Here is a 26,336-nt window from a genome sequence, read left to right on the forward strand (position 1 = left end):
CAGCATTGCTGCTGCTGTAGATGAGAGTTGTCCGTCACGGCTGGAGGCGATGTAGGGACCGTCTTCTTGGAGTACCGCTGAGTCGCTGTGGTGAAGGACCTGCGACCGGAAGTGACAACACGCTGGGATGTGAAGATGAGAATTGTATGGCGCTGATTGGACAGCATCATATAGACAACATTACACCGCCCAGAGTGAAAATAACATGTAACCTCTTATTTGGCTATTAGAGCCACATTAGAATATGCATCAAAATGCTCAGAACTTTGCAAATAATAACGTTTTGTTTTTTTTAAAACAAATCACACTAGTTATCAGCAGCTAAGCGCCTATTAGATTAGTTAGGAGATAGGGAATTAATAAACTGATAATAAACTGATGACGGATCCTCTTTAAAGACTGGCTTATACAATAGCTAATGTATAGTGGATAATGTACCCCTACTCTTTTGTAAGATTATTACACTTCACATTCAACATAAGACTCTATTACCTTTATAATTCCATTTAACACATTGTATATACCAAGAATGAATAACTCCCATATCAATAATGACGCTTCCAACCAAAACAAAAATTTGGCAGCACTACTAAATCCTCATATGTAGTAACTATGCTCCATACTTTTCTGCTGCCTAGTAAAGTTGCTTCAAATAAGCCATATTAGCACTCGTTCACCTACAAAGTCTCTACATCTGTGTCTGTATGTAATCATTCATGTCTTCTCCTCTTTCTTCTCTTTGCCAGCTCTCCCTGGCAACTAATGGATGTTAGACAACCTTCCCATTCCATAAATCGATGAATGTAGCTGAAGAGCTCAGGGCTTTGAGCTGTCTAAAGTTACATATTCTATCTACTAATAACTTATGCACATTTTTAATATTTTAGTGACGTGAACAAGTGAACACCTGCATACTAGGAGTTGTAGTCACAATCGCTGGAGATAAATAGATTGCAGATGAAAGGTGTGGGAAGTGTGCATAGGCTTTATGTTCTATAGAAGGGATGTATTCTGCTCTATAATATATACACAGTAGTTACTGTACATGGATTGACATGCAGCTCCCTTTCTATCGGAAAAGTAGTTTGACAGCAGCTGAGGTATATGTTAACGGGGTTTTCTGGGATTTTTTTAAATTCAAATTTAAACATAAATAACCTTTATTGAAATGAAGGCATTTACATGTATACACCGACCTCCAGCAATATTCTGTGGCCATAGCTCTAGTGCTGTATATATTTAAAGGAGACTAGGTTGAGCGGATACATGATGAGTACCACTGACTGCAAAACATTATATCAATATGGATGATTTACTTCTGCAGAATTGACAATAATATACGAGGATTTCTATTCTGTAAAGGAAATAATTTATGTATATACACACACACACACACACACACACACACACACACACACACACACACACACACACACACACACACACACACACAGTGTATATAAAAAGTCTACACACCCCTGTTAAAATGCCAGGTTTTTTTGTCATGTCAAAAAATCAGTACAAGATTAATAATTTCAGGACTTTTTCCACCTTTAATGTGTGCCATAATCTGTACAATTTCATTGAAAAATAAACTGAAATCATTTAGAGGGGAAAAGTAAAAATAACAAAACTACAATAATGTGATTGCATAAATGTGAACACCCTCTTATAATTGGGGATGTGGTGTTCAGAATTAGCCAATCAAATTTAAACTCATGTTAAATAGTAGTCAGTACACAGCTGCCATTATTTAAAGTAAGTAACCCCATATAAATTTCAGCTGTTCTATTAGGATTTTCCTGACATTTTCTTTGTAGCATGTGACAGCAAAAGCCATGGTCCGTAAAGAGCTTACAACACATCAAAAGGATATGATTGTTGAAAGGCATCAGTCAGGAGAAGGGTACCAAAGAATTTCCAAGGCATTAGATATACCATGGAACACAGTGAAGACTGTCATCAAGAAGTGGATTACATTTGGCACCACAGTGACATTACCAACAAGTGGACTTCCCTCAAAACTTGATGAAAAGATAAGATGAAAATTGGTCTGGGAGGATACCAAGCGGCCTACAGAAACATTAAAGGAGCTGCAGGACTTTCTGGCAGGTACTGGTTGTGTAGTGCCTGTGACAACAATCTCACATATTCTTCATATATCTGGGATGTGGGGTAGGGTGGCAAGTCGGAAGGCTTTTCTAACAAAGAAAAACATCCAAGCCCGGCTATGTTTTGCAAAGACCTACATAAAGTCTGCCAAAAACATGTGGGAAAACATGTTGTGGTCTGAACTTTTGGCCATAGTTCCAAAAGGAAAGCCAACACTGCACATCTCCAAAGGAACACCATACCCACAGTGAAGCATGGTGGAGGCAGCATAATGCTTTGGGGCTGTTCTTCTGCAGCTGGAACTGGGGCTTTAGTCAAGGTGGAGGGACTTATGAACAGTTCCAAATATCAGGCAATATTGGCACAAAACCTGCAGGCCTCTGCGAAAAATCTGAAGATGAAGAGGAACTTCACCTTTCAGCACGACAATGACCCAAAGCATATCTCCAAATCAACAAAAGAATGGCTTCAGAAGAAGAAGATCCAAGTTTTGGAATGACCCAGCCAGAGCCCAGACCTGAATCCCATTGCAAATCTGTGGGGTGACCTGAAGAGGGCTGTACACAAGAGATGCCCTCACAATCTGACAGATTTGGAGCGCTTTTGCAAGGAAGAGTGGGCAACAATTGCCAAGTCAAGATGTGCCATGCTGATAGACTTCTACCCAAAAAGACTGAATGCTGCCATAAAGTCAAAGGGTATGGCCCCATGCACATGACCATATATTTCATCCGTAATTAAGGACCGTAATTACGGACCCATTCATTTCTATTGGCCACGGACACCTTTCAGTATTTTTACGTATGGGTATCTGTGCTGAAAACAATATAGAACCTGTCTCATTACGGCACGGACTCTCCCATAGAAGCCTATGTGCATCCGTAAACCATCCGTATTTATTGAAGCGTTGCTATGCAACATGTTGGTTATATCATTTGCAGCCACCCCTTTTTTTTTACAGATCTGTATATATGGATCAAATACAGATGCAATACGGACCGTGTTTACGAACACCCTTCCGTATATACGGATGAGTTACAGATGACTACGGATCCGTATTTACGGACAGTATTTACGGATAGATGAAAATACGGTTGTGTGCATGGGACCTAATTCAACAAAGTATTAGTTAAGGCCCCATGCACACGACCGTATTTTTTCCCTCCCGTAAATACGGGTCCGTTGTCATCCATATTCCGCCCGTATTTACGGACCCGTAAAAAAATGGGGGCTGGAAATTATGTCACAATCATGTCCAAACCCCTTAAAAGGGCCACATGATCGCTCGGACACCATTTTCTCTGCTTCACTTTATTCAAAAATTGAAATCCCCTGACGTCGCCTAGCAACGCTCCCGTAATTACGGGTGCACACACATAGCCACCCATTATTTGACTTATATGGGCCTGCCCTTGCCATAATTACGGCCTGAAATAGGACATGTTCTATATTTTTCAACGGCCTGGGCACCTTCCCGTATGCAAACGGAAAGGTACCCATGGCCAATAGAAGTCTATGGGCCCGTAATTACGTGTGCATATTTATGCAACCACATTATTTTTGTTCTTTATTTTTATTTTTCCACCCTAAAAGATTTCAGTTTGTTTTTCAATACAATTGTAAATTTTCGACACAGTTTTTTGTACACGTTTTTTGATGCGGAAACCACGTCGGAAAACGTGCCACAAAACGGGCAAAAACTGTAAAAACGGCTCGAGGGAAAAAGAAGCGACACGACATGCCCTATCACTGGGCGTTTACGTCTCTGACCTCCCATTGACATCAATGGGAGGTAGAGAAAGCGTCTTTTGCGACGTTTTTGCCAGCGGCGCTCAATATCCGAGGGCAAAAAATACAGCGAAAAGCGCGGCAAACGGCGTGCAGGGAGATGAAAAGCAGAATTTTCAGCCTGCAAAAAACTAAATGTGGAAAAATTTCTGAAATTATTAATCTTGGATTGATTTTGCAAAAAAACCTGGCATTTTAACAGGGGTGTGTAGACTTTTAATATCCACTGTTTATCTATCTATCTATCTATCTATCTATATCTATCTATCTATCTATCTATCTATCTATATATATATATATATATATATATATATATATTCTTTTTTAAATATTATTACTAGAAAACCCAAGCTTTTGTAGCAGCTGTGGAAATGTAGTGTATGGTGCACGCCATTGCAGAAACTTTTGGGCAAATAAAGGAACTTCATGTCCAACTTTAACAAAAGTTCGCAGAACACTTTTTTAAGGTTGTATTCACGGGGGGGGGGGGGGGTGAAATGGTGCTGCAAAACTTCTAGAACCGGAGCAAAACAAACTGTAGTTGCAATAAAACCGTACCAAAATCCACATATATTTATGTTTCATGGTGCCGTTCTTTGTTGCAGCATTGCATGCCATGGGAGTACACCCTAAAAGAGAAACGGGGAGCATTATACAAATTGGCAATCACTCGTAAGTGATGGGGGAAGCCTAAGTTTTGCCAGAGTGGAAGAGGAGGGGAAATCAGGGAGGGGAGTGGTATAGCAGGGAAGCAACAAGTTGCCTGCCGCATTGCCAGGTCCCACAGTGTGTAGTTCTGTATAATCTTTGTATTTTTAGGATCAGAATGTGTCAATTCATTCGATTTTTCTTTACATACCTGTATAGTCAGCGCATTCTGACATTAGAAGGAGGGGATTATTTACATACACATCAATAGAAAATGTTCACTGATGTCTATAGTACAAGCATTATGTCCAACTAAAACTAGGGGTAGCACCTCATGTTATTATGTCTGCTTATAGAAAGCTCTGTATGACCACCTTTGTATGGCCTGCAAGCTAATATTTCAATGTATCTGATACATTACCTACTTGTCTATGATAACATTAAGCATTCAAAAAAGATTTCAGGAATATTTCCTACAGTGAAATGCAATTTAGTTAACAAAGCCCATTATGGTTTGCACAATGTAGATGTCAGTAGAGTGAATGTATTTTTCTTATTTTCTTTTTACTCCTTGGATGTTAGTCATCTTGTATTCCAGCAAATTGCTCAGTGTGTCTGGAACTGATCCTCTCGGGGGAAAATGAAAAATGTGTCCATATTGTTTTCATTTTATCTGTGTAATCCACAAATGAAAGGAGAAGTCTATAGGGATTTAAAAGCTCTGTTCTTCATCCCTGAACTATTAGGTTGGTCCAATTAAAGGTTTCTCCATGTACCGTCAACATGATCTACTCTGTGAAGGATTGTGCTAAACAAGCCCTAGAACAGATGCTAAGGATCACATTCAATTTTGCTGTTACATGCATTCCGGGGATCCTCTTCCTTGTGCTGCACCTTTGTTATGTCACTGCACATAACGTGTATGTGTACAGACTGTATACCGAGAAATATCTCGGCACATTCATTGCAGTTCACTTTAAACTGGCCAATAATCAGTTCTAACCACATAATACGGCCACTTCCATCAAGCTTCATCTTTTATGCTTTACGTTGCAGCCAATCAAACTTATTTGTAGAAATGTTCAGAAATAACACAATTTGAAAAGAAACTGCAATCACTTTAAGGAGAGTTCAAGTATTGTTAGTGAATGCATAAACCATGAACATCGAGTAAAAAAAAAAAGAACCAAAATGAATGATAATAAACCAATAAAAAACACACCAATGTGATTCTGACTTATATGTTGTCTTTCAAATAAAATGTATGACCCCTTTAAATTAATAAACACCAAACCAATGCATTTAAAAGATTGACATCTTGTTTACCTCATTTGTTATTTCTTAGACGACACAATATTACAATTTTGAGAGACCAGACACAATCGAATCATATATATATATTCCAGACCTAATCCCCAATACTTGTTTGGGTCTTGGCGGGTAACTGTTTGTTTCTACGTATGGCAAGTGTGGATATTCTGGCTTCCTTAAAGATGGTTTTTACAATGGACTATAGCATAAACACATTTATTAGGAGGGCCAAAAGAATTGGGAGCTCATGAAATTCCATTCAATAGGTGAGTATACAAACTCATACCCAGATATGAGTTCATATATGTCAGATGTAGTCATCCAGGGTGCTGGAATTAGATAGTGTGGCGGTTGATCTTAGAAATCGAAACAGGCTCTCTCTTATTATAGGCCACTTTCACATACCAGTATTTTGTTCAGTATTTTGCAGCAGTATTTATAAGCCAAAACCAAGAGTGAAAAATAAATATTAAAGTATAATGAAAAGATTTGTACCTCTTTTGGGTTTTGGACCCACTCCTGGTTCTGGCTTCTAAATATGGAAGCAAAATACTGACCAAAATACTGCCATTTGAAAGGGGCCTAAAGTGGTTTTCTCGGTATATGTAAATGAAACATAATCATTTATACAGCTTTCTAATATACTTTAGGTTTCAAGTCCTCACCATTTTCAAGATCGATGTTTACATCTAGAGGCTGAAAAATTATCTAGGCATTCCTTTCTGACCTAAACAGCCTGGGTTATAGGCTTATACATTTTACCTATAGTGACACATTGTAGAAAAATATCAGGTCAGGAGAGATATTTGTTCTGTTAATGTTTTTAGCTCAGAGGATTGCCGACACTAAATACAGTTGTATCCACCTCTCAGATGTGAGAAGTCTTAGGTCTTCATTGGTGATTTAGCCTTTGTATGTAAACAAGAATGTTTTTATTTACTAAAAACAAGCAGATACATAAAGTATATTAAAACCTGCAAAAGTTTTTTATTGTACATTTAATTTACATAAAACATGAAAACCCCTTTAAGCATGCTGAAATAGAGAAATAACAGAGAACTTATGCCACATTACCTTTACATACACAAAACATGATAATCAATTACCAATAACAATTATTTCATTATAACAATCACATTGTTGTTAGGTCTAATAATATTAATACATATTAATATCTGACCAAACAAAGATATGTAGTGTGTATTGAAAGAGGTTGTGCTCACATGGAATAGCATGACCATAGTTGTGAATTTCTTTTTCATGCTAGGGTAAGAAATTAGAGAAGTGATCTGATTGGTGGCTATGAGTACCACTGACCTTTTTTGTTAAAATAGTTATGCATGATGGCCATTGTAATTATTAAAGCGTAAAACCAGTTCTAAAATCAAAACGATTATAGTGTAGGGGTCTGTAAAATTATTGTTTTTCTAAGTAATTGTGTTAGGGTATATTAATGTTAAACTGTGGTATGGATCGGCCGCGATCCATGCTGCGGGTTGCACCTAACTACATAGTAGGAGACGGTGCGTTCTGCACTGCCACCTAGGCTACCGTTTTCTGTACTGGAGCCAGCACAGTAGGATCTAAGGCACTGGCTCCTGAACTTAAAACAGTACCCAGGGGGCAGTACAGGAAACTCTTCCTCCTACTGTCTAGTGTGTAGCCGGCTGTCATGGATCGCGGCTGGTCCGTGAGCAGTTTAGCCTAACACGATAATTTAGAAAAACAATTATAATGCAAACACAGCAAATGTGCAGTAAAATAGCCCGAGAACAGCACTGGCACTGATGCTTAGAATATATTTTTAGTACATGCTTATGGCTACCAGCTGGTTCCAGACAGAGATGGTTTATTCAAAATGTTGGAATCAAAGGCTACAAATGCCAGAATGGTTTGAAGAAGAATGAACTAAGTTGTCTTCTGAAATAAGCCCTACTGGTAACAGTGGCAGCTGTAAATTTTACAATTGAAACAACTCCTTTAAAGAGCTGCAATTGTTTTACGCACAAGTGAATGAAGATAAATTGCTTTATCCATGTTGCATTGTAAAAGATAACTCACTAAGTCATGCTTTCCATAGAGGACCCTCTTTGACTTTACAAATAAAAGTCATTACTTCTTTCCATCTTTGTAGAAAGTTCATGTGGGTAACTACATCACATGGGAAGCACTCGTGAGTGACCTCTGGCCCAACACATCTGCTGTCTGTGACATATTGCTTCAATTAGCTGTTAAGGAAAGGGTCTTTACAGACGGCACACTCACCTCGACTCAGTCCGTCAGGTCCCCGTAGGATTCTGCATTCTTCTATTTGACCAAATGGAGAAAACATCACCCTGATATCGTTCTCGTTACACTTCTTCGAAACCATGCCTATGAACAATTTTCTGTCTTCCACAGCTAGGAGATAAAAATAATGAATGAGCAAAGGGCATTTCATCTTTTTATTCCTGTGATCAATGCTTCATTACCACATCAAAACCAGCTGCGATCATGTGAGTCTTTCTTTGTGCTTTACACAGGTCCCAGGAAGGCAAATGCTTACTCTTTATTTCACATTTATTTTCTTTCTTCCTTTTTATTTTTTTTGCTGTGATGCTACTACAGCGCACAGCATGGTAAGAAACTGCTGTTCATCCAGATACATTCATTCCAGTCACTTAAACACATTGGGCGAAAAGTTACGTTTCATGTCTATGGGACACACTGCATTTTAGTAAATCTTAAAAATAGCTGAACGGCAGCAGCAATCGAATGCCAATAAATAAATGGTAAACTTTCCAACTATATGATTTTCACATGGGTTTTCATTTTAAACACAGTGGTTGACTATGTATGGGGATGGGGGTCATGCTACAGATGTACAAATACCATTTCAAAGTCCATTATAGAGTACCTTTCTAGAATTGTTATGGTTTTTGCTGCTAAATAATGCTCCATTACAGCTAAATTACAGCTTAAATTATAAGACAATGAATAGATTGAGGAGAGCACTGGCTTCACAAAGGTCTCCTTTGTGTGTACAATAAATAATTAAAAAACATTTAGGGCTATTTATTAATGAATGTCACCAAAATCTTATTTTTTCTATGATTTTACACAAACCATATAAGAATGATATTATTATGAGAAGGTTATTATCCTTGTATGATTCCCACTGTGATTTTCTTAAACAAAATGGCTTCTTATGAATATTTATATGGGGTTCCACCTTTTTAGAATATAACTTCCTGTACTAGCTCAAAGTTGATTGGCCTTTCTTTCACTTTTGTGCAATAGTCAATGAAATTTGTCAAAACTATCAATGAAGCTCTAGCCTTTAGACTCATTCACAGATAGACTCACCCTTTAGACTCATTCACACATAGACACACCCCTTAGACTCATTCACTTTTAAGTAAAATATCCTGAAAAACAGCTCAATGGAACAGAAATAAGAGAACTCATTTAATTCCATGAGAATACATTGTAATATAAAATTTGTTGCAACTCAAAGAACGGTGACAGATCCACATAATTTCATTTATATCAAGAATCTTCGATCATGCTGAAATGAGTCTATCATTCTTACTGTGAAAGTGACAACTCTTGGAAATTGGTCTATTGTAGGGATGACTTGACCAGAGTCCAAGGAACACAAGGGTACTATGAAACCTTGGTTGGGAAACACTTTAATAATTCTGGCTGCATTATGATATCTTTACTGATACACATGAGTATTTTATCTTTATATCTATCAAGATAATATGTAACGGATGTAGTTTTAAACACATTAATGTTAATACATTGTAGAAAATATCAACAGAATTAAGACAAACCATAAACATGATAAAAACATGATTGGCAGATAATTTGTTTTAATTATAGTACAGTTAAACAACATCCATGAATAATCTTTATTCTACAACAAGTTTCTAGAGATTTTCTTTGTCAATATGTGACACAAAGATGTGTCAGGAAACAGTGGATGGAAGTCTCAGCTTTCATCAATATCATTAGTCCTACTGCTCAACATCATTATTTAGCAAACAGCAAATCAGTTGAAAACCTATTGAAGACAAGGTTTGCACTAGGCTGGGATTGGCGCTTTCTCAAGCAGTGCTAGCATTGCAAGATGGATACGACCATATTGTTACGTAGTTATTATATTAATACTTACATTGTACTTCTATCGATCCTTAACTGACGCATTTCCCACTCAGGCTCTGCATTGCATTGAAATATTTGCTGAGTATTGTTATCACTAGAGAAGAGCCTCTGGAAATACTCATTGATTTAGCAAAGATTTACTGTTTTCTTCTATGACCAAAGGAAAAGCTTTTTTGTGTTAATTGCCGCCATTCTCTTTAGCAGTGGTGCCTGCTGGCAGTAGCAGCTATCATTTTGTCTTTGTTAGAAGCCCAGTTTAGCTGGAAGGGGGAACTTCATGGATAATTGTGAATACTTTCACAGCAATCCCAGAAATGGAGTTACACATACTTTGAAACTTCAGACACATATCAAATATGACCTACTGATACGCTATATCTGGTTCCACAGAACGGGCTTTGTTCACAGAGTCACGGTAGGTTATAGCCTGGATATTAATAGCCAAAATAATTGCAGTATTTTTCAAAACCAACGTATACAGCTGAGACATTTGTGCAGCCACTCTTGCGGTGAAATTATGTGAAGAGCATGAAAGTGCATTACATTTGTACCTGGATATAAAACCAGGCTGCCATGCTGAGGTGGGTTGTTTTTTTTAGCACAGGGCTAGCCCTCTTATTCTAGATGTTTTATTTTACCATCTTTTTATTTGTTAAAACATTATGTTTAGAGGGTCAAGACTTTTCATTTTGTTGCTCCCGTTAGAGGACTACTAATCTATCTATCTATCTATCTATCTATCTATCTATCTATCTATCTATCTATCTATCTATCTATCTATCTATCTATCTATCTATCTATCTATCTATCTATCCTAACAACTATTGCTGCCAATTGTCCTTTACTGTCATATAATCGGTATAGGAACCGGTGCAGTTTAACACAAAATATCTAACTATGCCAAGCAAATTTCAAGTTGTTGTGTTGCATTGAGCCGTAACAGAATACTCAGGAAGATTTTTAATTTTATATGAACTATTAATATTTTAATCCTGTTTTAGTAAAACAGAAAGCAGAACCAGCAGCATAAGTTATTGACCCTAGATTTACACCAAATAGTGGTTCCATGCAAACTAAAAATTATAATAGTATCATACATTAATTATTGTGTTTACAGGGATGGCAAGTTACTAAATAGTTAATAAGATAATTACAGTTGGGCATTTGTAAGTTTACTTCCTTCCCTCTGTCAAAAACTCCTTGAAGGTTTGAAGAGGCATAATTGTTCTTAGCAAATGATCTGTATCAAATGAATGAACAATCATTTCTTCCTTCTTTACTTGCCAAACTTAGAAATGTCACACAGCATCAGCGTTTAACATGCAGCAAAATGAACATTAAGTTTTCCAGTTGCATAATTTGGAGTGGAAGCCTGGCAACTTTTAGCCTTGGGTTCAATAAGAAGATAATTGCCTAAAGTACTGTAGGTCTGGATGAATATTCATAACCATATACTAGTACAGAACAGAATCTAGAAATCTGTATACACAAAGGTGTTATGTTAGTGCATTCCTGCTGGACAGGGACGACTTTGACAATTTCCTGCTACAGCTCAAATGTAAAACCAGCTGCTTGCTAGTTGTGACAATTTGGAAAAGCTAAACAAGAAAATACACTTGAGACATCATTTGGAGACCTCAAAAATAATGTGTAAATATCTGTATATTTTGTTAATCTAAGCTCATTTTGCTTACCAATATGTTGACTTTTATAGAGCTGAACAGTACAGTCATGCATAATAGAGAAATCATGTATAGACTAGCGGATCGCAGGGACAGGAGGATAGGACTCGGATTTCTCCGAGCTAGTGGGGGGAGTATAACTTCTGTGCTGTGTATAGAAGACATGATACAGCAATAATAAGAAGTGTAACAGAGAATCCAGCACTGGGATGAGATATAACATGTACTAGAAGCTGCCACAGCATCTCTGTGTGTCTCTCTCCACATCTCTATTTTCTTACTCTGTTACTGCTCACTCCTCCCCCTACCCTCTCCATAGACTTCTATGAGCAGCTGCAACCTAATGCCTCAGTGAGATAATAGTCTTCAGAACATTTAGCAGTAAATTCAGAGTGAGTGAATACTTAGGAGGGGGGCTGATATGTAGAGAAAGAGGCATTTTCTCTTATAAGACATATTATAAAGTTTCTTAGATTCACGTATACTATTGATTGTTGAAAAGTTTGTGATTATTTAAGTTCTATTGAGAACTCTATGGAGATACCGTATTTTTTGGACTATAAGACGCACCTGACTATATCAGTGCATGAGCCCACACCAAACATCATCCCCTCCCCACTCCATGATGTGCCGGCACATCATGGGTCGGGAAGCGGTTAAGTAAGAAGCGGTCAGGGGGCCTGGCGCTGCCAGGTCCCTTGACTGCCGACTATAAGACGCAGGGACTTTTCTAGCAAGGTTTATTCTTGCTAAAAACTGCGTATTATAATCCGAAAAATAAGGTAAATACCTGAAAAAACACTATACCTAGAGCATGCTGCATTTTGATAAAATATGCCACTATCCCCAAAGATGCTACTATATGGCCATGAACCAAAACGCTGTTTATGTAGGCATTCTCATATTTTACTATAGACTTTCAACTAACATTGTATCTTAGTCTAAAAAGATACAATAACAATGAAATACTGAAAAAAAACTCCTAAAATTAATATGCATCCATCGCAAGGAATTTTTAGTACCTTGTTGAATAGGTGCCATGTAGTAATTAGGCTGCTCTAAAAAAGGTGTGGGAGATGTCCTCCTTTTTACTACACATATGTACCTAATAAAATGCCAGCAAAGACACTGTATAAAGAGATCCTATAATATTTTAAAACATATTTTAGTTTGCTTTGCGTAATATAAATTGTACTTTCCAAACAAACCAATAGCATTATCTTTTAAATTGCCGTTAGACATACACTATTTATTGGGATTAGCTATTTATGGGCTATGACATCAAAGCATTTCTATGAAGAACCAATCAAGAAAGAGCATTTTAAGAAATCGATGTCAGCATGACACAAGGTAGTATTTCCTGAATAAGACGCTACTGGAAAGAGAAGCATGATATTATCTCGTTTTCACTCTTCCTTTCTATCCAAGCTGATAATTTTTCCTGAGGTGGTTAAACATTAATCTGTGAAAGTGCCCCATATGGGAAGTACACATTGCTATCTAAGAGCTAATCCTTTGATTGGTAATGATCTTGAATTGGTTGGAAATGAGGCAGATGCTCGTCTTGAGCTATCAGTGGGTTATATTTTCTGTGGTGCTAACAGCCAGTAGAATCTAGACCACCACAGCTAAACATTCACAACCAGCCCCTACCAGATTTATGCACTATATATTTACTGAAGCAGACACTGCAAGTTGTTATATTAGCATTAAATCTGCCCTTATACTGTGTATCTGAATTGGTAACCACTGATTTATGCACAGTTAATGCAAACTGAAATTTCCTATTTTTTTTTAAATGCTTAAAGTATTCTGAATTCCCTTTTATGATTTTATTCTATCCATTCTCTAAATGGCATGCAAATTCAATTCATTGTTAATGAGCAGGCTGTCAGAGCCAGTTTTGAAGTACAGCTACGAAGTCAGAATTTTCTCCCGTGAGACTTTCCGGCACACATATTTATTTTTATTATTGTGCAAATTATTTTAGCAGAATCGTTGTATTTCTATTTTCCGTGTTTGTGGCGTTTTTGTTTCCTATTTGTTGAGGGACTTCCTTTTTTCTTAAAAAATGCCAATTCCCTCAGATAATTTTGATATAACAAAGTCAGTAAAATGAGAATAATATGTACATGTTAAAGCTTTGGTTTGTTAGTGTTATTCTTAATCTCTGTTGAATGCATGGTTGTTTGGGCTTTTCCTTTAGGCCTCATGCACACAAAAGTGTTTTAGCGTCCGCAATTCATCCGACAATAGCGGATGAATTGCGGACCCATTCATTTCTATGGGCCTATGCACACTACCCATGGTTTCCACGGTCCGTGAATTGGCCGGGAACGAATGCAAAAAAATTGGACAAGTCATTATACGGTCCGGATTTGCGGTCCGGGCTCATTGAAATCAATGTGTGCAAGATCCGTGGATTGCGGACGGCCCACTGATGACACTCCACGGCTGTCCGTGCCATAATGACAGACTGTGCACATGGCTACGGTCGTGTGCACGGCTAGGGTTGTGTGCATGGCTATGGTCGTATGCATGAGGCCTTAGTGTTGGTGTAAGTAAAGCAAAGATGTGTAGTCACCAAGGTTTTGTTTAAAAGTTTAGAAAAAAGAGACAAAATCTGCAAAAAGTTGGAACCTCAATAGCAGTGCCTACTTCTTGAAGCATGGACATAAAAATTGCTGCCATCACCTTTACTCCAAAGAATGTCAAGTTTAACATTTATATAAATATATATAAAAATCTGATCAACGATTTTGTTTTCATTGTTTATATACAACAAAAATTACATAATGAGGGAATTTCTATATCTAGCTGTGCCCTTGAATCTTAAAAAGTGGTTATAATCCTTAGGCCTAAATTTATATGTATATCTGTAAAATAAACACTTTGGGTATAACTGATACACTGTTTTGCCTAGCGCAAGGCCTGAGGAGGCGGTGGATGTTACAGAGATTCATACACTGCCTTCCCAGACCCCGCACAGGCAAAACCCAGTGTATCATCTCTGCTTGAAGTATTAATTTTAAGCAAAACTGTGGGCAAATTTTCAGTATTAGTAAAATAGACTTACTACAGTCACTTAAAGGGGTTTTCCCATCTTAGACATTTTTGGCATATCCACAGAATGTAGAATAAATGTCTGATACGGTTCCCAGATTTGATACGGGTCCCAGATATATCGATAATCATATTCCGACCCCCGTTTCAACCTGTACGGCGGTTGCTGGCTGCAAAATCCAGGCGGAGACTAGTGAAGAGAGAGTCACGCTTGCAATGGGAGTTACGAAAACAGCTGAGTAAGTGCTGCTCGGCTAGTTCCGTAACAACCACAGAACAGAATGGAGAGAGCCGAAATTACGTGCGACCCTCTCTCCACTAGTCTCTGAGGCCAGCGTCCACCGCTCCAGGTGACACGGGGGTCGGGAGACCCCGTTCTCCATATAGGTGAAGGTCCCAGAACTGGGACCCACATATATCAGAAATTTATGGCATATCTTGTGGATATGCCATAAATGTATAAGATGGGTAAACCCCTTTAGCATACCAGGGTTGTTAACCCCTTAAGGTCTTAAATGGAGATTAAAGGTCCTTTTACACCGGCTAATTTTGGCCGTAGTAACGATCGCCAATCAACGAGACAGCCCTAGGCTCAGACATGCTACCCATAAAAGTCTATAGAGAGGGGAGGGGGGCAGGCGGAGGGAACAGAGGGAGAGAGACACAGACATTATGTGGATAGGAGGAGTAGGAGGAGGGAGCAGGGAGAGAGAAAGACACAGAATTGCTGCCAATAGAAGCCTATGAAGAGGGGAGGGGAGCAGAAGGAGGGAGCAGGGAGAGATAGACACACACACACACACACACACACACACACACGCACACACACACACACACATACACACGTGCTGCAGAAGCAGGTAGGAGTTTGGTGTGCCTGACTCTAAGTTACACTGCTCCTTACTGCTGTATAATCTCATTCATGATGCTGCTTCTATATATGTAATAGATAAAGATAAGAGATCAGGATTCTCTTCTTCTCTGTGTGCAGTAAAAGACATGATAGCAGTCAGGCTCTACGCAACGCTCAGAGAAAAAACTGAGAATTAGAGATAGAGCCTGCAGAGGGGAAAACTGCTAAAAAATGCAGAATACATTGTACACACAGATGACAGCTTATTCTGAAAGGTTGCCTGAAACGTTAAGGCACGTTTTAAAGATCAAGCATTTTTTTCTGTATTTTTACTGTTGCATTCCTTGAGCCATATCTTTATAATTTTTCAGTCGAGCTGTATGAGAGCTTGGTTTTTGTTTTGGAGACGAGTTGTATTGTTGCAATAGCACCATTTTGAGATACATAAAATGTATTGGTTAGCTTTTTATAAGCTTTTTCTTTAAGAGAATGAAAAAACAAACAAAAACAACACAAAAAAATACAACAGCAATTCTGCCACTGTTTTACCAGTTTGTTTCTTCTGCTGTTAACCATGCAGTAAAAACAACAAATAAAGTTTATTCTATGGGTCGGTACAAATGCGGCAATACCAAATAAGCATAGTTTTTTTTTATGTTTAGTACTTTTGCACAATAAAAACATGTTTTATGGAAAAGAGTCGCTTTGCTGCTGCACTCCAACACCCACTTTTTAATTTTTTAGTATTTTTTTCTGGATTGATGCAGTTGTAGGAGTTGTAGTTTTATTAGTATCATTTGGGGTACATATAATGTATTTAATAATTTTTATAACACTCTTTGGGAGGCACATACACCATAATTTTATTTTGGGAGGGTTTTACGCCATGCAGTATAAACAATACATTATATTTATTCTACTTGTCATTTCGGTGACCTATATGCATTTTTGTTATTGTTTTCTATTTTTAAATAATAAAATATTTTTTTAATGAAAAATCCGTTTATTTATTCATTCTGGGGTTATTTTTTTTTATTTTTTTATTTACTAAACTTTATTAAGCTTTATTTGAATTATTTTTTTTTCTGTCCCATTAGGGAACTTGAAGCTGTGATCATTAGATTGCAAACATAATGCTTTTGAATATGTTCCAATAATGCTTTTAGAAGCATTTTAAAACATGTTACACTGACAGGCAATATTTCATGGCGTAATAGGTTTATACCTATGCTTGTCAGTGCCCTTTGTTAGGTCCCGTTGCCATGACAACTCATGGGCAACCCACGATTGCTTCGCAAGGTGCCGGTGGTCAACAGAAGGAGACCCCCTCCTTCTGTCAAGCTCCTTAGATGCCACGGTCCCTATTGTCTGTTGCATCTAAGGCTTTAAACTGCCAGGATCAGAGGTTTCTCAATCGCAGCCAGACTACTGTTGTTGATCGCACAGGCACGGCTTCTGTGAGCCTTTATGTAAAGCAATCCATGACGTACAGGTACATCACACTGTCTTAAGGGGTTAATACTGTCCAACTGGCCATAACATTCAGCAGCTTTGTTATTGCCTTAAGTGTTAAATACCTGTAGTGTACAGATCTACAGGCTTAGTGTACAAAACTGCTCTATTATGTTAAGTAACAGTATTATGTTATGTAAGTACGTCTGTTTTTACTAAGTACGAAAGTGTGTCCAGAGGTTCATTGTAAGGTCTAAATTGATTTAAAAAATACTAAAACTTTCAAAAAGAGTCTATACAAATAATAAATTGTACAGCTAGTTTGGAGGTATTTGAGCTTATGTATTTGTGCTCTAAATACTTTCAATAACAGTAACTGTTGCAGCTCACAGTTGTATAAAGGGCAGTGCAAAGGTACAAAAGGACAGGTGTGTGGAAATAAAATAACTATTTGCCCTTAGAGCTATTTATGGTGATCGCTTGTGTGGTGAAGACTTCAGACTGTCAGAAAACAGCCTGTAGTCTGCGGAATAGCTGAAGAGAATTTGATATTTGTGGCTTCCCTGTTCTAGCTATAGGTTTCTGCTGCTTGCAACATACCGAATACTACTAAACTATATTACAGAGTTGCAAGTAATACAACTCGCTAATATATGTATCTGTGTATCCCACAAATAGGAGGTTCACTAGTGCCCCACTATGTCATTGCATGCTTCTCAAGAGAGTTTAATGGTACCAATCTTAGTCCTCTTTATATTATATTAAACATATTACATATTCATCCAATAATCATGATAATGATCATAAGTAAATATAGAATACTAATGGTGGGATGATCAAAAGGATCAACACTGACTCTGAACTGGCTGACTCCCATGAAATTCTGCCTCTCTGATACATAATTACATAGCACCTGATATAAACACACACAAAATAAACCAAAGAAACAAGTCAACCTTTGTCACAGAAATACCATTATAGTATATTAGTATATACTAAGAATATATACATAATGATACTTCAGAGTTGTATACGTTATACTGACCACACAATACCATGACTAATTCTTCTTTATCAAATAAGAATTATCTGATAAAATGATTTTGGTGCATGTGTAGTCAGGAGGGTTAGTGAAACAAGAACTATAACTGTCCATGGTGCTGAAAAGAACATTACTGTTGGCAATTGACTAGTCAACCAAAAATGTCAAGATCAATACCATACATGTAAGTCTAATATATGAAATCTCTGTTTGGGATTAACATTTGTAACATGTTAGTATTGCTGAAAACATGAAAACAGCAAGTTATACAAGACATGACAGAACACAGAAAGTATTTTATTGATTTTAAAGACCTCAAAAGCCAATAACGGGAGGTGCAAAAAATATAGCCAGCTATTTCTGTATGTACACTTACACATGAAAGGCTGTCAATCACCGAGTAGGACCGCCCAGTGGACTCTTTAGCCCACAGTAAGCAGGGATTTAAATAACAAAATTATGGGTTATCCAGAATATTTTTGCACATAACTATATATTAATATATTAACAAAACTATATATTAACCTGCTCAGCTACTCCTGCTCTATAACATGCTACCTGCAGATTGGACTTCATGTTTGACATGACAGGTTCCCTTTATTAGCTTTGGCCATCATGTAAATGTGTACTATAACTGTAAGTGGGAACAGACCATCACCCAAATGAAAGCAAATAATTGAGTAGTACGTGTAATAGCACAAAACAGATTCTATCTATCTATCTATCTATCTATCTATCTATCTATCTATCTATCTATCTATCTATCTATCTATCTATCTATCTATCTATCTATCTATCTATCTATCTATCTATCAAGTCTACAATCCAGCAGCACCAGTCAAAGTTGTGGATGGGTGCACGCCCTGGGAGCTTGATCACTGTATGTAACACTGTGCACAAGGGCTAAATAAGGGCATGCCCCCACATGGCGGATTTCCTCCGCAACTGTCCGCATCAATGCCGCACCTAATCCGGGTTGCGGATTACGGCTGCGGATCTGCCCAAAATGTGCAGTAAATTGATGCGGACTAGCTGCTGCGGACTGCGGAAAAAGTGCTTCCCTTCTCTCTATCAGTGCAGGATAGAGAGAAGGGACAGCACTTTCCCTAGTGAAAGTAAACAAATTTCATACTTACCGGCCATTGTCTTGGTGACGCGTCCCTCTTTCGGCATCCAGCCCTACCTCCCTGGATGACGCGGCAGTCCATGTGACCGCTGCAGCCTGTGATTGGCTGCAGCCGTCACTAAGACTGAAACGTCATCCTGGGAAGCTGGACTGGAGACAGAAGCAGGGAATTCTCGGTAAGTATGAACTTCTATTTTTTTACAGGTTGCTGTATATTGGGATCGGTAGTCACTATCCAGGGTGCAGAAACAGTTACTGCCTATCGCTTAACTCTTTCAGCACCCTGGACAATGACTATTTACTGACGTCTCCTAGCAACGCTCCCGTAATTCCAGGAGCCCCATTGACTTCCTCAGTCTGGCTGTAGACCTAGAAATACATAGGTCCAGCCAGAATTAAGAAATGTCATGTTAAAAAAGCAAGAGGCATCCGCAGCACACATAACATGTGCATGACAGCTGCGGACTTCATTGCGGAATTTAGAATCTCCATTGAAGTCAATGGAGAAATTCCACCATGAGTCCGCAACCAGTCCGCCACTGCTCCGCAACAGACAGAGCATGCTGCGGACACCAAATTCCGCTCCGCAGCCTATGCTCCGCAGCGGAATTTTACGCATCGTCTAAACGAACACTTCTAAATTTAAGTGGAAGTCAATGGAAAAACGGCTCCGCTGCGGATTAACGCTGCGGAGTGTCCGCAGCGGAATTCAAGTGAAATTCCGCCACGTGTGAACCCAGCCTAAAAGTCATGTTTTCACTAAAACTTGGAGTGCTGCCTGTCTTTGGACGACTATCTATCTATCTATCTATCTATCTATCTATCTATCTATCTATCTATCTATCTATCTCATATCTATCTCATATCTATCTCTTTGAGACGACCCCCAAAATTGCAGAAACATGCTCCTCTAGAGGGGTGATCCTGTCAAATTAGAAGGAAATATATAGTATTTGGGATATAAGGACATTGAAAATCCCAACTACATATAAGTAGGGCTAACTTCACACCATGAATATGTAGAGAAAATCTCAAACACCCATAGACTTCAATAGGCAATCGGTCAGTATATTTTTGGATTTCGTGCCTCAGCTGTACTGAAATGTATAGTCAACTACACTTTTCCGTACAACCATATCTAAAAAAAGGGTGCAGTTGCATGTTTTTTTTTTTTTAATGGGAATCAATGTCAGAAGTATGCAATAAAGTCATATACTTGAATAAATCTGGGGTATTTGCATGTAACGGTCCCTTCGAATGTAATTGCTGAACTTGGTGTGCATTCAGCTTGAAAAAGACATCTATAACATACAGTATCCCACTAGCGCTAACACTATGTCTTAGTTCATTTACATTTTCTTTGTTTTTAGACATAGAAATGGATAAATGTATACTTCCCCAGAACTAGGTTAATGCTTTGATGTGAAACTGAACATCCCACCTGGAGCCTACTTGCATCAAATGTCTTACAATGAAATGTATCTTTCTCAATAGATACCTAGCTTTCTATGGAGATTCAATTGTGAGCCTATTTACCATGCAAATAATTCATTTAATTACACTTTTTAATTGGGGAGAAAAATATTTTCAATTGTACATATTTTAACACTTTGCTTGCAATTAGCAAAAAAAATCACCCAAGGATCAAACATTGCCTGCATTAATTAACAACTTTCCTATGTGTTAATGCGAGCATATGGCATTTAATTACCAACTGCCAAACCTGTGAATCTTTCTGATTAGTGTAGCAGAATTTCTTGCCCAGGTTTTCTAAAAGATGGCTGTGGGATTTTAACCATTTCCTGACCAGAGGCTTTACCCCCCTTCCTGACCAGGCCCATTTTCACGTTTTAGCCATGTATTAATTAAGAACAAATTGTTCTTCTATTACTGTTCCAACCTACATGTATTTGGTCTTGTTTTTTTCAGAACATGTTGGACTTCCATATTGTGTAAAAAAATAATAGATATATTTTACTTGTTTCACAATGTAAAAGGAAAAAAGGGAAATCAATTTAAAAAAAATGTGAATATGTGAATTTAGATTATGTTTTTTTTTTACATCTGGTGCACGCCACCTGAATACATATTTGGCAACTTCTACCGACTTTAGCGATACTAAATGTGTGCGTATTTCTCACACGCTGGGCGCAAGTTGGAGCTTACAATGAATGGTGCGCAAACTGGCTTTTAGAGAGCAAATTTTCCAAAGCTGGTTTGCTGAAACCATACGACCATTACAGATTTTGTGAAAAGCCAAAACACTGGGAACACCCCCAAAATCACTCTTTTTAGGAAATTAGACCCCCCCCAAGATGTTAATTTAGTGACATATAAAAGACTATAGCCCTCTATTTTTTTTCCAGACAAATTCATGCACGCTGGGCGCTAGGCGAAGCTTACAACGATTGGTGCGCAAACTGGCTTTTGGAGAACAAATTTTCCAAAGCTGGTTTCAAAGCCATCTTTGTGTATGCGACCAGTATCATGGCCAAAGTCGTCGTGTAGCCCGAGCCTAGGGCCCCCTGCACACGGCTGTACACGTATTCATGGCCGGTGATTACGGGCACGGATGGCTGCGGACATTCACTCGCATTTGCGGGCTGTGCTCCCATTATAAAGTACGGGAGCACAGTCCCGTAAAATCCAAAAATAGGACATGTCTTTTTTTTTTTGCAGGTCATTTCTACATCCCTTTGAGAAGTTTGAGGAAAAAACTGATTTTCCCTGGCGCTGCTAACTGGTAAAACCCTTTTTGAGTAATGAGGATTTAAAACAAGCAAATGTAATATCAGATATTGTTTTAATTACTATGCGTTTCAAGGCTGGACCGGCCTCTCCATCAGGTGAAATACAAATGCTATCATAGAGGGAAAATCCGTTTTTTCCTCAAACGTCTCAAATTACCATTTACCACTGGACCCTTTGGATCCGGATCGGAACCCAGGCTGCAGGAATATTTTAAAACACACTTTCAAGGATGTTGTGTTCCTAGCACAACCAACCAGGTCAGCAGAACTGATCACCTATCTGTGGCTTTTTTACTATATGATTTGATGCACTATGTGTGCTTTGTGTTGTTTTTTCTCCTCTATTGTTTAATTTCTACGGCCCTGACACCTTCCTGTAAATATGTGGGAAAGTTTCCGTGGGCAATAGAAATGAATGGGTCCGTACTTTGATCCGCAATTACAGTCCGTAATTGCGGATCACAATTACGGCCGTGTTCATGGGGACTAAAACTGTACATCTATCTACCTATCTATCTATCTATCTATCTATCTATCTATCTATCTATCTATCTATCTATCTATCTATCTATCTATCTATCTATCTATCTACCAAACTATCTATCTATCTATCTATCTATCTATCTATCTATCTATCTATCTATCTATCTATCTATCTATCTATCTATCTATCTATCTATCTATCTATCTATCATCTATCTATCTATCATCTATCTATCTATCTATCTATCTATCTATCTATCTATCTATCTATCTATCTATCTATCTATCTATCTATCTATCTATCTATCTATCTATCTATCTATCTCATATATCTATCTATCTCATATTTTTCTGTCTCATATATATTGATATATAGTATAATTCTAGGCTAGGGCTACGCAACGACTTTGGCCACGACCCAGGTCCCATGGCCAAAAATGGCTTTGTTCGGTAAAATTACAGCGACCACATTCACATTCATTACTTGCCATGTACGCTATGGAACATAGTGATCTTTGGCCATGCAACTTGTGTCATTACCAAAGTCGCCGTGTAGCCCCAGCCTAAAACTATACTATATATCAATATATATGAGACACACAGATAGATAGATAGATAGATAGATAGATAGATAGATAGATAGATAGATAGATAGATAGATAGATACACAGATAGAAAGAAAGAAATGTATATATTTTTTTTTTTTTAAAGTGTGCGTGTTTTATTATTACTATTCTCCCTCCCTGACAGCCTGCCAGGAGAGGGAGAAGTTACAGGGGGGAGTGTCGCAAGGGTGGGGCCAGGGGGCTGTCGTGAGCTGTCTCCGGGCATGTGACAGGTTGTCACAATGATCACATGCCCAGAGACCACGCTGATTGGTCTCTGGGCAGAGGTCCGTGATGTCGGCTGTCTGGGGACAGCTGTATCACGGAACTAAATGCCACCTCAGAGTGGAAAAAAAGTATAAATCTGCAGGACGTTCTGAAACGTTCCTGCAGAGTTAATTGCGGACCACCTGGACGTTTATAGTCTATGGGCAGTCCGCAAGTGGTTAAAGAATTCTGTATTGTAGCTTCACAAAAGAAACGGTCAGTGCCTTTGCATATCTACCATAACAATTCTTATCTGGGACATGGCAGAGCATTTCTGCGATGGGTCATTGCAGTTATTACCAGGTTTAGGCTGGGTTCACACGAGCACATTAACGTCCGTAATGGACGGACGTATTTCGGCTGGAAGTCCCGGACCGAACTCAGTGCAGGGAGCCGGGCTCCTAGCATCATAGTTATGTACGATGCTAGGAGTCCCTGCCTCTCTGCAGGACAACTGTCCCGTACTGTAATCATGTTTTCAGTATGGGACAGTAGTTCCACGGAGAGGCAGGGACTCCTAGCATCGTACATAACTATGATGCTAGGAGCCCGGCTCCCTGCAGTGTGTTCGGTCCGGGACTTGCGGCCGAAATACGTCCGTCCATTACGGACGTTAATGTGCTCGTGTGAACCCAGCCTAAGGATGCAATGAACTATGGTGGCACAACTGTATATTGGATCTTTTCCAACTGCAGGGCTGGATTCTTAGTTTGTATCTAATTTAGATTGTAACCCTACTAGGTATCTTTCAGAATTAATAATTTCTCATATAGTGTATGAAGCTATATTTCTATATAGTTGAATATGGCTTTTCTGCATTCAGTTGAGGATTCGTTTTTTTGTTGGAAGAAAAAAAATGTGTATATATCTTAACTGTATGCCTGTATGTATATTAATTTTATGTAGGTAGAAATATGTTATACATAATGATCCTCAAAATACTGCTTTTCACCTGTTAGATAAATGGACAGTGTTCACTGAATGCCAATGGTGACATGGTGTGGGTGGTGGGTCACATAACTGACACCATGTTTAGTTTTAGCAAGTTTCCATATGGATGCATGACACAGGACCAATTCGGGGTATACTATTTTTCTTTATTAGACAGAGGCTTTTGCACTAATATAAGAATGATATGTGAGCAGAATTTAAAATCCATGTATATTAGAAAGTTGTATGATTTCTTATTCTATAACTAAATAACAAAAAAAAAAACAGAATAACCTTTTAATGTTTCTAATTTATTTCTAAAATACGTTTAAAATTGGTTATTAAATATATATAGACAAAAACAAAATTTGGTGGCAATGCACCATTTTCACACTCATATCAAGTGTCACAAAATCTTATATTATTTTTTAAGAATACTTTTTTTTTTTTTTTGCAGTCACTAGCTCAACTAAAGTTTTAATTTAAATGGCTACATGCTTTTAACAGCTAGCAAACATCAGGTCAGTGGCACTGCGACCCAGGGTGGTCTGTCTTGCGCTTATTCTGTTTCAGCACAGTTGTTAACAATGTGATAAATAGAAATTCCTAGGTTCAGCCAGGTCATTATCACATTGTGACATAAAGTGAGTTAGCATATATTGCTTTCATACACAGCACGCCAGCTAATCATTATTTGACCAGATGTGCACTCTTCAACACAGTGCTCTTGATTAAAATCAATATTTTGCATTAAAATGCAATTTCTGGTCTACAATCCCCAAATCTTACAGATTGTGGTTCTTGGAATTTGACATCCTTGCTTCACTAAGCATTTCTCTGTGATACGTGCTCTAATTAACTTCTTCCTTATTTCCCACAGGAGAACACGTGATCCTTGTAAAAATCATTGGGTACAGAATGTTGTGTCTTATGATAGTTTCAATTAATGATAGCTAACTACAGCTGCAATCTGCAAAGCCAACAATCTTCTCCTGCCTACAGAATTAGTCAATCATTATAAGATCATTTCAAATTATAAAATAATCTGTAAAGTCTTGCAAATATAGATCTTATTAAAAACCATAGAATATTCTGACCACATAGTTCTATTGCATTTTAATATTTGGATTCACAGTTTAAAAATGCGAAACTTAAATAATATTTTTCTAATAACTTAATGAATACATTTAAGCACTAAATAAATAAAATTAATAAATATACTGGTGATATAACACGATTGAGAAAATTACTGGGGCTTGTAATAAGCTCCTAAAGTCTGTTTATAAAGCAACAATGTTTGTCCCACAAATGTGATGCTTCACGGTTACTGTGTAGATACCATATAGCACAGCAGCCAGTCACGTATGTTTGTTCTGTGTACATGTAATGAACTTAAAGTTGCTGTCTAACCACAGACAAGCCCTTTCATTTTGGAGCCACCAGTCCGGTTTCCAGCACCCCCATCAAACTGCTTATTTTAAGTTATTTAGTATTACAAGATAGTAGATTCAGTAGAATGGCTGTCCATGCAATAGATGGATGGATGAAGTCTGCCTAAGCGAGAGGTGCCCTTCAGAGAGGCTCTCCACCCTAGCTCATAGAGTGGGTTCCACAGAGGTTGTCTGGAGGAGTCAACCCCTTTAAATGGGTTGTCTGATTTAGAAAACCCATTCTCAAAAACTCTGTTAGGGATTTATGAATTCATAGAGTAGAGTGAAATGTTTAGGATCCTTATTTATAAGCTTTAGAAGAAAGGGGGGCTTTCCTGAGTTTTAGATCGATGCAGTCTTAGACAGTCAGGGTATACATACAGTTATCTACACCAGTTAGCTATTTCTATACACCATTGCCACTGAACAGTGGCCATCTTCCTGTGTATGCTCCTTCTATAGCTATCATACTGACATTCAGCTATAGTAATAAGGAACTTTGCTGTATAACTGAATTGTAATTGTATCCTTACATGTGGTTCGTCTTTTTGGGCAAACTAATAAAGATAACTATTACTTACTATTTAGATTAGTGTCATTTGTTAGTTGGGAAAAAAATGTGCTTTATTTGACTTCTGGCAATTT

The 26,336-nt window shown here is 38.0% G+C and overlaps 1 protein-coding gene across 24 annotated transcripts in view; it reads right to left on the reverse strand.

Annotated features, from left to right (window-relative positions):
• CELF2 (CUGBP Elav-like family member 2) overlaps positions 1-26,336 on the reverse strand; it is a 433,449-nt gene that overhangs the window by 88,990 nt on the left and 318,123 nt on the right. For all 24 annotated transcript variants that reach the window (XM_075857459.1, XM_075857452.1, XM_075857444.1 and 21 more), the window contains exon 5: positions 8,125-8,259. In XM_075857459.1, the coding sequence (XP_075713574.1) occupies positions 8,125-8,259 (135 nt within the window). The remainder of the gene's footprint in view (positions 1-8,124; positions 8,260-26,336) is intronic.

This window comes from Rhinoderma darwinii, chromosome 3 (assembly GCF_050947455.1).
Source record: "Rhinoderma darwinii isolate aRhiDar2 chromosome 3, aRhiDar2.hap1, whole genome shotgun sequence".
Classification (NCBI taxonomy): domain Eukaryota; kingdom Metazoa; phylum Chordata; class Amphibia; order Anura; family Rhinodermatidae; genus Rhinoderma; species Rhinoderma darwinii.